Here is a 12,696-nt window from a genome sequence, read left to right as displayed (position 1 = left end):
CAGGTAGCCTCTGATCATGTGTGTGTCTTAATGGGAAAAGTATTCATTTGATTCACAAAAGAAGATAAGGGCACTACACAGTGTTGAGTCATACAATAGGAAAGTATAGAGATGCTCCAGCCAGTGATTATAAATCCAGGCCCTTTGAGGCACATGTAAGACTTTATGGCAAAAAGTAAAGCAATTGATTCTCTGTATCACGCATTCAGTTTGTGTTTCAGCATTCCCTTTTAACTAGTTTGAAAAAAAACTTCATGGGTGTTCTTCCTGTGTTTGCTTCCAGCTGAAGAAAGCAGCAGTAGTGACAGTATGTGGCTGAACAGGGAGCAGTCAATGCACACACCAGTCATGATGCAGACACCTCAGCTCACCTCCACGATAATGAGGGAGCCCAAGAGATTGCGACCCGACGAGAACTACATGGGTGTCTATCCTATGCAGCCCGAGCACCACCAACCGCCGCTCGACTACAAGTACGTACACCAGTAGGTCTGCTTGTGTTAGTGTCCATACACAAAACCAGTACATGTTTAAAATAGAATAATGGTCTTTTTAAGCACGCAAGTAACGTGGATGTTGGCTCAAAGGCAACAGGAAGAAGCCGCGCGACAACAACAGGAGAGGGCAGCGATGAACTACGTCAAGCTGAGAAGCAACTTGCAACACGCCATGTGAGTGGAGTGGGATGCTCCTTCAGTGGGTCAGGGAGGGGAGGGTTTGTAATTGCAGTGGTAACGCCTGTATCTTTCAAGAAGAACACATCTTCTAAGTTTAAAAGTTCTCTGCATTCTTTAGGACAGTGTGGTTCTACAGAAAGAAAGTACACATTTCAGACAAAAACCATGGGCATGGTTGAGAGCGTTGTTGAGGGCTCATGTATTGAGGGGCTCATGTATTGAGGAGCTTTATGTCTTTCCCCTACTTTTGATTATTTCCAGTACTTCATGCAGCATAGTTTCATGGGTGGCTTTTTTTTAATACAGTGACACCAATTAGTATAATTAGAATGACTCCTTAGTTTTCTCATAAGATCTGATGTTTCATGTAGAATTTATGAGGAGAGAGGATGAAGGACTGTGTGGGAGTATTTGTCGTGGTTGTATACATCTACTTTATTTCAAAGGCATTCTTCCTGGCCTTATCATAAGGCAGAAACAATTTTTCTTTAAGTGCCAAAACTTTAGTTCTTTCTCACTTGAGTGTAAATTAGATATGGAGTAGATCTGCTTACCAGTTCTCACACCTTCTCAGAATACCCATTTTGCAACGTACCACAGTTGTCTAAACTGACCTTTCTTGGGCATTCTCCCACGCTCTCTTAGTATTTTCTGGTTAAATACCAGCTTTCTTTAGTAGTAGTTGTGCATTCATTTCATTACTTCATTTCTGCTTTATCTAATGGAATTATCATTTGTTGAGAGTCCCTTACTGAGCATTAGCTTTTTAAATAGATAGAAGGTAACTTGATTTAGTGCTAAACAGTATTGCTTTTCGTTTCAGTCGACGTGGCACAAGTCTAATGGAAGATGATGAAGAGCCAATTGTTGAAGATGTGATGATGTCATCAGAAGGGCGGATTGAAGATCTTAATGAAGGCATGGATTTTGACACCATGGACATAGACCTAGTAAGAAATTTACTTCTCTTTTAGTGGTCTTGGGATTTGTCATTTCACTTTTAAAGTAGGATATTTGAATTAAATTCTTCTTTTTATAAAACAAAATCATTCTGGTTCCTTTCTGCATTGCTAAAGGGCTGTGCTGTTGTCTGTATACAAGAGCCATCTGCTCCAACTGCCATACAAAAAACAACAACGCTTCCTGCCATAACTAATAACATTTATCCCTTGTGAATTCTTACCCCTTGAGAGTTCAGCTTCACTGACTACAGTGTAAAACCTCTGTTTTTCTGGTGAAATTGCACTTAACCTGTTTGTTTGTTTGCTTTCTAAAGCCACCGTCAAAGAACAGGAGAGAACGAACGGAACTAAAACCAGATTTCTTTGACCCTGCTTCAATCATGGATGAATCGGTAGGTTAACTTACATAAGGGGAAAGTAGTGGAAATCAGTCTTAAGGTTGCCATACTCTCTTTACTGCAGATTTTAAATGGAAAGAATGCAATCATCAGGTTGTCACTGTTAGCTTATTTTGACAGACTGGTACAGTAATTCAGCTCCATACATTCTAGGATAGTCAGTGTTTCTTGCAATTTTATGGGATTTTTGTTCCTTATAGCTATATATAGCTATGTAAAAGTTAAAAGCCTATGATTCTGAGCAGGAAACACATTTGTTATGGAAAAGACTCTAGCAGAGGCTGATAGCAGAGCATTAGAAAATGAAGAAATGTGCATACACAGTATTAAAGGCAAGTTTCCTGTTATGCTGAGCTTAGTTCAGTGACTCTGATGTCATTACCAAATGTCAGCATTAGATGGTTTGCATTTTGTGTTTTTTTTTTTTTGATTGGCATATTTACTTTTGTGCATAAGTAAGATAATTGAGAAAATAAGAGATAATACAGATATCTGTTTATAGAGATGAGAGGTATTTTTTCTTTCCATATAAAGTTTTAGGTCCAAAACATCCGAAGTCTGTAGTTTCTGCTTGCAGTTGCCCTTTTATCCGACTTGATAAATCTGCAGTCTCTATTCTCTTTTAAAAATCTGCATGAGGGATTCCTTCTGTCTTGAACCACTTGTAAAGTATGCAGCCATTTTTGACCTTGGGTAGCTGGTACAAAATTGCACTGGAAATAACAAGCTGCAACAAGCCAGCAGAGGACAGTACAACAAGGCTTCCTGGGAATCTTGGACAGCTTGGTGGAATTTGGAAGATGGTTATGTATTTTTTTACAGTATTGTTGCAGCGTGAACCTGTTCTTGTTCATGGGAGAAAGAAGTCCGAAATACTGTTATAACTGCAAATCCATATATTTTGTACCAGTAGGGCTTTGCTTTAGTAATAATGAATCAGTTAGGTTGTGCGTCTGGCTGTTGTGTGTTCTTTTCCTGAATTAACACCAAGAAAATCTCTCGCCTGTTCTCTGACATTCTGTTTTACAATAGTTCTTGCCCTCCTCTTCTCGATTTTTCCTGGACTGATCTGTGAAGTACCAGTCACTTTTTAGTCTGACAATGCTGAAACCTTGGCATTCTCCCGGTTGCATTTAACTGGTTCGAGCACCCTTTTAGCTTTGCAGCTCTCCCTGGCTGGGGCCGCTCTGGCAGGTCGAGGTTCCTGACGGGCGCAGTGCGCGGGAGCGGCCGCGCGGGGGCAGCCGCCGGCAGCGCAGCGCAGCGCGGGCGGGGCCGGGCGGGAGACGGGCCCGGGAATCGCGGCAGCCAGAGCCCGGCCTGGCAGGCAGCGTTCCGTGTCAAATAATCATTGCATAAATGCAGGAGTTCTCAGAATAAAGTTAACTTGCTTTATTCATATAAGTTATTTCAGGGGTCCCTTATTCTTGGAGCTTTGCACATGTTTTTAATAGGTGTAGACATAATAAAGCTGTTTAATTTATTCAGATGCACATGGCTTATGACTAGACCTCTAGTCGGATGTGCCCAGTTATTGCTGGCACCAGAGGCAGTTCTGTCTGTGTGCTCTGTTGTAGGAGGCACCCAAAGTGAATTTAATTCAAAGAACAGTAAAAATTTGTTTCTAAACAGATAAATATGAACAGCAGTGTTAAGGTTCATGAAAACTTGGTCTGTTTTGGCTCTTGCTGATTTTTTAAAGCCTTACAAAAGCTAGGACAGTCTCAAAATCTGGATCTCCTGGGGTTTTTTTGGCACATCAGTGGTCATACATACTTCCATTGACATAGAAAGCTGTATGGCTTGTTGTCACCTGGGAAGTGGAAGCTGATTGTTTGTTTCAGGAAACTTTTCCTTTCCCTAGTTACACAATCTCCTGAAGTACAGTTGTTTGATTTTACCTGATGATAGTTTGGTTTTCACTGTCTTCCTGACAGAGTGAATACATTTCCTAGGAAATGTTAAATTTGTGTCCTGGTTGGCTGATGTGGGATGGCCTGTGGTTTCTGTGATCACAGACACAGCAGCAGCCAGTGTTTGGAGTGTTTTGTCCCAGGTTTAGTAGCTGGTAATAACACATTTGATTTCAGGTTAGTGCCGATAGAATGTCAAAGAAGTCTGAGTTAGGCACCTAACTAAAAATTCTTTTGAAATTATTACCTAAAACACTTAAAACACAGGTTTTATTCCTACTGGATCTAGTTAATTTCAAGTGTGAGAAAAATATTTCTGATGAATGAGGAGCCCATTTCATATTATTATCTAAATCAGAAGTGTGGTTAATCTGGTTTGGAAGAAAAATAAACTTAATAATGCCTTAACATATCTTGAAGTGTCTTAAATTATATACTAATTGCTTTGTTATTTGTTAAATGTGTATTAGACTACAAATTGACACCATTTCTAACTTTTTTTTTAGGTTCTTGGGGTGTCAATGTTTTAATACCAGAGCAGCAAATAAATCAGTGGTGAAGTCATTTTCTAAGTGGAAGAGGAAGTTTTTCAATACAAAATTGTGGTAGATACAGTGAAATTCTGAACAGATTTTTCTCTAAGGAGAATGACATGCTTTCAAGATCAAGTGCATTGAAGGGGCAGTTTTGTTTGCCTGAAAGAAAAAAGAAATGTAAAGGACAAGTAAACAATTTGAGGATAAGCTACACTTTTTGTTGGGAAAAAATTCAATATTTTATTTATGTGCTATCAGTTTCTTTCTGGATCATAAGAAGTATTCCCTCTGAGTTTTAATCTTAACAGTCTGAGAGGTGTTTGGTACAGATTTGAGCCCCTCTCTATACATTTGCTGGCTATACTAAATAATCATGAGCTCTGCTGGATTGCTGTTCACGTCCATGAGCTGTAATCGTAGATGGATTGGTTTTCTCACAGTGTAGAACGAACCAGAAGAGTTGTCAGTATTTTTAATTAAATGCAAACTTCAGCAACAGAAGGTTTGTATCAATTAATCATGGAAAAAAATACATAAAGCAGAATTTTAACAGCTTTTTAATCTAAAACACACTTTTTATTCCAAAAGCTTCATGTTAGCCTTCTCAGAAAGGTCCATAAGCTATAAGCTACCAGAACGTAACAGATTTCACTCTTGCTTGCCCATTACCAACCCTGAAAGTTTGCTTGTCCTTTAAGAAAAATGTAATGTTGTGAAATTCCTTCCAGTAGTGCCACTGTATTTTGTCTCCAAATAAAAGAAGCTTATTGTAGTATGTTTGCAGAAAAATTCTAAACAAAAATTATACAGCTTATTAGAGTGTGGGAATAGGGATCTAAATTTTAAATAAAATTATATATATATATAAATTGGTGCTGATTTTATAATTGCGCAGTTTGTTTAGTTTTTTCTTACTTTTAAATTCCAACTTAAAATTATGAGGTTTCAGAAATATATTGAAAGTTTAACAATGTTTAAAAATAGAAGAGCATGAGAATTCATGCTTTAAAAATGATTTTTAAATTTGTATTTTATATTGTTTTATCTATCTGTCTTTGCAAGCAGTCTTCAGGTTAAAGATACTTCTAACAGGTTACAGTACATTTCCTCTATATGTAAATTAGATTGGATAATAGAAACTCATAAACAACCCATAATATTCTTTGAAAGCTAAGCTTTAAATTTCATTTTGTGTCCATTCACAAATAAATTAAATTTGGTCTAAAACAGAAAGTGGATCTATGCCATTTTGACATTGACTCATTTTGCAAGGCTTAGGCAGCTAGACATCATTTTAAAGGAAATATTAACTTATATTACATATGTATATTTTTTGTCAGTTGTCTCTCAGTTCTCGAGGTATATTATTTTAATCATTCCATGCCTTAATACGCTTGCAATACAAGAATCTCCCCAAATGGGTGAATACAAAAAGGCTTCCTGTTTTTAGACTCAGAAATTAAACATTCGGCTGTGGTAGCCAAAAACCATAGATTATCTAAAGGATCATGATAAAATATAATTATTTTACTAGGTCATGGGGTAACAACAAAATGAAAACTAGATCTGCCTAACTCATTTTACATAAATAAATACTCTCATGTCTAAAAGTACTGCCTATATTGTTTTCCACACCACTGCATTTAATAGAACTGCTGAGAGGACTGTATATATGATTTTAAACTTAAGTTGATTTTTCTTACTCTTGAAGGAGTGTTTCTTTGTGAAAGCAGTTCTTACAGCTTTGTTTTCAACCAGCTAAAAATGTTTTATATATTTACCTTAACCTGTTGTCCTCCACATTCTATTGTCCTAATTGTACTGTTTTCTGATTTGTATTTATGTCTTGAGACAGTAACTTTTTGAATAAAAATAAACCTACAGTATGTTGTATGTTTGATCTTTTTAAATTGGGGTTATGGGAGGACAGTGAAGAAAGGGGTATGAGTAATGCAAATGTTATGTTTATAGAAATCAAAATCTTTTTCCATGTCTTTTAAGTGTTTGTCTCAGAGTTGGGATAATGTATGAAAAACTGCACTGTTTTATATTTGTAATAAATTGTACAAGTTTTTAAAATGTGAATAAAGCACTAATTGGGTAATAATTTAAAGCAGAAAAGTTAATGCAATCATGATTGTTTTAAATATGCTTTAATTTGAGATAAACTTGTTAAAAGAATTAGTGTAAATACAGAGTGAGCTTTTGAAGAGGTTAGTACCTGCAAATAAAATTTTTAAAATTTGTATAGAACTTTTACATGCCAAGAAAGCAGTGGTTAATTATTTTTGTGTTACATTTTTTAAAGGTGTATTAATAACCTTTCTGTTGGTTTCTTTTTCCTAATAACTATTATCTGATTTTACTCAGAATGCTTTTGATTCTGACATTGGAGATGCTGTACATAGTCCAATGGAAATACCATTAAATGTGTATGCTACTTTCCATTCCATAAATTGATCATACACCTGGTAAGCATTTTGAGCTTAATTGGCCAGAGAGCAAGGGAATGAGGGGAAAACCCTAAACATCCCCTCCCATTCCCCTCTCCTCAACTACTGAGCACCTCTAGCTGGGATTTGAAAACTCCTTTCTGGTACAAGACTTTTTAAAGCAGTGATTTTAAAATCTTAGAGGGAGAAAACTTTTAATCCTTGCTGATGTAACCTAAGGAGTTTTGGGTTGGTTTTCGTTTTAGTTATTATTATTGCAAATGTTCATTATTCCTGTCTCTAAATCCTGCTGTAAGTTCAATAGTATCTTGTGAAAAATTGTTTTAGTAAGTTCTAAGTTTATAATACAAGAAAAATACCTTCACTATACAATGTAAAGTCTGTTCTAGTTAAATTTTGGTACAAAAGCCTGTAAATGGAAGAAATTGGAGTTTTGAAGAGAGAGATGATAAAAATGTAGAAAAAAACAAACTATTCAGAGAAGGTGAAGCCTGTCCTCTGGTTTACCAGAGAGGCCATAGGGAAGGTATTGACACAGAATGAATTTCAAAGGAATAGTTTCCACATATGCTGTAAAAAGTATTTCTTGATATTAAACAACCAAAGACAATATGTAAGATGTTAGTGATGGCTGTTGTTTGTTTGTTTGGTTTTTTTCTCCTTTGGATGATGTGGTACTGATTCCTGTGGTGTGTTAGAGGTCATAAATCCCCATCTTTAATTTCAGTATAACTAAAAAACCACCCCTTTAAAATCTGCCCCTCTGTATCCCTCCTAATTTTCCCATACACTTGTCCTTGTGTGGCATTTCAGGACAGCAATACAATTCACTTCTTACACATACTGGATTTTTCGAGCTGCTTTGATTCACAACAAACTATAGCCTGATTAATATCAAGGACTTGTTCATTCTTTGAAGCATTTGTCAAAATTGTGAATTTGTGCTTCAGAATTCTTTTGATAAAACACAAGTTGATTCTTTAAAAATATTTTCATTCCTACTTAACTGCGTTAATATTCTTTGACTAATGTGTGATACTAGAATGTAGGTTATGCCATTGCCTCATTTTTCATAATCCTATGTAATTTCTTGTCCTGAGATGGTTTAATTTCATACATATTTGTTGGCATCCAAAAGGGATCATATTTTTGATGGAGGTGGATGATGACACGTACTCTGAAAATGAGGTAATGCAGGACAACACTGTTCTATAATAACTCTGTTTTAAAAGTAACAATTCTGTGTGAATTGTGCCTGTCATTTTCCTCAGCTGTTGTTCTCTCCTGTATCCCTCCTTCATGTTGCTGATCTTTCTTTAATCTATTTCTTTGATTAAATCTAAATTTTCATATTTCTTTTAAGTTTTTACCAGTTAGATGTTGTTACAGCTGTTGCAAATGGTGCCTTCCAGCTAGAGATTCAGTTGCTGCTTTTTGTTGTGGCTTTTTGTAGCTACTGCCAGTTTTTATGGATGTAAATCACAATGGCAGTGCAGTGGTAAGAAGCTACAACTGTGCCCAGAAAAATGATCCAAAGCATGATAAAATGGTTGGGTGGCTGGCTGACAGAAAATGTCCCTGTCCTTCAGAGAATGTGTATGGTTCTGTTATATCATCATGCTTCCCAAACCTGAGTGTGTAATTTCTGCTGAGCTTTTCTCAGCAGTTTTTTGATTGGAAAATAAGAGGAAAAGTCATCATGTTTTGTGTATATTAACTTTTTGTAGAAGAAAAAGCTGCAGCTACCAGCTTTAAAAGTGAAAGTTTTGTTCAGCTGATAACAGCAGCTTGAATTCTGCACTTTCAGAAAAGCTATTTAAAAGAACCTAATAAAATAAAATATAAAAGTAATAAAACCTCTGGAGGACCAGAACATCTCAAATTAGGAAGGAGAGATGTGAAGTTGGTAGTTACTTTGTGAAAGCATTCATGTAATACAACAAGGCTTGGGAAAATGGATTAATGAGCTTGCAGACAGTTTCCTGTTTGTTGAGGTGGGTAATGGCAGGTGAGAGATCAGTGCACACAGCAGCAGCTTGTTCCCAGTCTGGTGGGCTGTGGGTACAGCTGGAATGATCTCTCAGGAATTCAGCAGGGATGGCCTCCATGTGCCCATCTAGCCCTTCTCTAGACTGCTCATTCCGTACCTTTGCCTTTGAGCTTTTGTCCCTAAATCCCCTGTAGGGCCCTGGCTGTGGGGCGTTGGTGTGAGCACTGTGCTGTGGTTCCTGCAGCTCATGGGAGGGCTGCCTTGGCTCAGGGTTTCAGCACCACCCTGACCCGAGCTGCCCAGCTCTGGGGTTTCCATGCTGGAGATCCTGGCCAGGAGCTCCACGTGACACCTGTTTCCCACACCATAGTGCATCAGGGAAGCCTTGCAGTTGGCTGCTGCTTTGTAAAAAGCAGTTAAACCACAGTTCTTGAGTGGCATATGCACCCATCTCTTATTATTTTAACACACTTTTCGCAGGCTTACATTCTGTTTTCTTCTTTTCGAACTGCTGCACTCCACCAAAAGCAGAAAAGCAAACCACATCCACTTGTTTTTCATATCATGCACAAAAGCACTTAAAGATGTGGCGTATCTTATATTTAGCCTGCTCTTTGTATTGTTCATCTTAAAACACTGAGCTGTCTTTTGCACAACTGTTCTTACATATCAACTGACAAAAACTGTCTTTCCATTATTTCTGTTGCCAGTTTATAATCGTCTGAATCTTGAAAAGCGGATTTCTTCGGGTGTTTTTTTAAACTGAATTCTTCCATTACAGACAAGAATCAAAGTGCTCTGTGAAACCTAGCGTGGATTAGGGAAGTGGCATTGTCAGTGCAAACAGTATCTCGTCAGTTCCATCCTGTTTGAGGGACTGATGGTGTTACAGTTTAAGGGCTTATTGTGTAAATGTTTGTAACTGGAGAAATCTACAGATTTGGACTATCGGTCGTTTTCCTTGTTAGGGACCCTTTTATTCTTGCTCATATCAATAGCTTGTATGTGGTGAAAGCAGCTTGTTGAAGTGCTGTGAAGTAAAAAAAGCAAATGTTCTATTTAAAGCTGCTTTCGTTACAAATTCTCTCTTTTATTTATTTTTTTTAACCTTGCAATGCTTCATCTTCTACTTCAGACTGACTTTTAACTGCACAGTTAAAACTCACTTGGGTCAGATTTGTAGATCTGACAGAAAGAAAGGGAGCCCTGTAGAGCAGAGAGGCTGCCAGTGATGCAATATCAGCTGCTTGTGTTGGCTTTTCCTGGGAATTGTGCCGAGTTAGCCAAAGAGAAATAGGCTGTTTGTGTTTGTTCTGGCACACTACTGATTTGTCTCAGATTGTGACAGAGCTACAGATTTTGTGGATTTAGACAGTTTAGAAGCATTTTCTCTCCACATGCTGTTTCTGTAGTTAACAGTGTTCAATGCAGGCCACTTGATCCATCAGTAAAGTTCAAAATATATGTATGTCTTTTAGTTTTTAATTAGTCCCTACTCACAAGGAAAGTCAAACTTCTTCTTTTCTTTTTGAATTTGATGTGCTGTTAATCTCTCATTCATTTATGAGAAATGAATCATGTGTGGAGTGGTCCATGGAGCCAAACCACAGCACTCAGTGATGTATAATCAACACTGTGGTAGCTTGGCAGGGTGAGTCCTGTGGGTGGATAACGACTGGTGTTGTACCAACCACAAACACTCACACAGATGACAGCTCCAGGTCTCCTTCACATGGTGTAGCTCACATCTGGAGAGCAGAGAGGCTCTGACCAGTTGCCACGTTGGGCCCTGGCTGACAGCCAGGCCACCGTGTGGTTCCTCCTCAGGCTCTGCCTCCTGCATGCTATCAGACATTTGGGGTGCCCATCTTCTCTGAAATGGCAGTTAATTATTATTAATTATCATTCCTATTATCACTGAGCTGTCACCAGCCTTCCCAGTCCTGTAACCCTGGGTCATCCACCTTATGACTCCCCCAATTTAATTTTAAATTGCTTAGTGTGGTCAGCCTGAGCCAGGAAATGCAGTCGTGTCTCACCTGCCTGCAGAGTGAGATAATTAATTTTTTTCAGGAAAATGTTAGAAATAAATCAACTTGATTTTGGGTCAAGGCTTTCAAGGCATTGAGGTCTAGGAATGAAAGTACAGATCTGATGCATCAGCACACCCCTAATCCCTGTCAGAGTTGGTAGGGAAGAGGAGTGGGGACCCTCCTTCACCTGTGTAACATTGAATGGGATGATTATTTTCTGAATTTCAGAACAATGGTTCTTGTGATGAGGGACTTTTCCCATACAGTTTTAAGGTGAAGAATGGTGCATGTTACAGGAATTTGGACTGAATGAGCCATGTCTTGGCTCAGGTACACATCATTAAATGTGATGTTCATGGTACAGCTGATTATAAAGAGCTCTGTTTCCAAAGGACAAGTCTGACAATTACACAGTGTGAAGCTCAGGTTAGTAGTACAGGCAGCCCAAATCAGTATATTTTATAAGGGATGCCTTGCAGCTTTTGCAAAGTCAAGGAATTAATTGTTTTCATTCTAGTACCTTAGCATTTAGGGAGAGAGTTCCCTGGCTATGGATGAGAGTCAGCTCTGGGTAGACAATTTCTGGTGACTTATTAGTTGAATTTGGCCTCTTTGATTTGTCCAAATATTGGGTGTTCTTTCTGTTATTTCTGTTTCTGATGCTACTATCTTACTATCTTTGGTGGAGATTCAGGTATTTTTTTTCTGTCACTGTTCTAAAATACAGGGAGTTTTTCTAGTTATCTTTGGTCCCTATTGTATTTTTTAATAGATATCATTTTTGGACACCCAGGGCTTTTTAATGCTGTTTCAGTGTAGTTCTTGACACCTAACAGATTACCAAGTGAAGATAACCTTCATATTGGCAGACAACTTGAGACTTCTATCACAGCTCCTAATCTCCAACCAGGAGAGGAAATTGTGACCAGATGGAGGAAAAGTTACAGGTAATTTTTCATGACATCCAAAATGTTGTAAAAGCAACAAAATGTTTATACTGTATCCAAACCAGACATACTTTTTAGTGAGATTGTAGAGTGGTAGGATGGGAAAGGAGTTCTGTGCCTGTCCCAGTGGAGCGCCCTGTTGTTGCAGTGAATGCTCCATGTGTGGAGACACGAGGCTTGATTCCATTTTCTCTGAAGGCTGATGTATTATCTTATATATTGTACTAAAATACTATATAAAAACTGTACTAAAAGAACAGAGAAAAAAGAAAGATCAGAAGGCTACAAAGAACAAGAATAGAATAGAATGCATAACAAAAATCCTGTGACTGCTCACAGCCTTGGCACAGGTGGCCGTGATTGGTCATCAATGGAAAACAATCCACATGGACCAATGGAAGATGCACCAGTTGCATTCCACAGCAGCACAGAGTTATTGTTTACATTTCTTTCCTGAGGCCTCAGCTCTCAGGAGGGAGAAATCCTAGGAAAGAATTTTTAATAAAATATCATAGCTATACCCTGTGCCACAATTCCTGTCTCCATCACTTTCTCCAGCCAGGAGGAGCCTGACCCCAGTGCTGGGGCTGTCCTGTGTCCAGCTGGCACAGCCTGGTCCCTGCTCTCTCCCAGCCTTCTTGGGGCTGGATTTGACCTGAGCTCCTGATGGGAATGTTGCTGCCATGTCTGGTTCACAGCTGTCTTCCCTATGGGATAAGGTCTCTTGGGGGCTGGGGATTACCCCCCCCCCCCCCCCCTTTTTTTTTCTTTCCTTTTTTTTTTTTTC

General features: G+C 38.3%; 1 protein-coding gene across 7 annotated transcripts in view; it reads left to right on the top strand.

Annotated features, from left to right (window-relative positions):
* STAG2 (stromal antigen 2) overlaps nt 1-7,556 on the top strand; it is a 74,213-nt gene extending 66,657 nt beyond the window's left edge. For 3 of the 7 annotated variants that reach the window (XM_041396764.1, XM_041396760.1, XM_041396761.1), the window contains 5 exons: nt 284-473; nt 558-671; nt 1,501-1,627; nt 1,954-2,031; nt 3,196-4,449. In XM_041396764.1, coding sequence (XP_041252698.1) covers nt 284-473; nt 558-671; nt 1,501-1,627; nt 1,954-2,031; nt 3,196-3,396 — 710 coding nt within the window. In that variant the 3' untranslated portion in view covers nt 3,397-4,449. The other 4 variants (XM_041396767.1, XM_041396765.1, XM_041396762.1 and 1 more) reach the window with 4 other exon arrangements.
* The last annotated feature ends 5,140 nt before the right edge of the window (nt 7,557-12,696 follow it).

This window comes from Onychostruthus taczanowskii, unplaced genomic scaffold (assembly GCF_017590055.1).
Source record: "Onychostruthus taczanowskii isolate IOZ18803 unplaced genomic scaffold, ASM1759005v1 scaffold13, whole genome shotgun sequence".
NCBI lineage: Eukaryota > Metazoa > Chordata > Aves > Passeriformes > Passeridae > Onychostruthus > Onychostruthus taczanowskii.
This window is presented reverse-complemented; position numbering and strand designations above follow the sequence as displayed.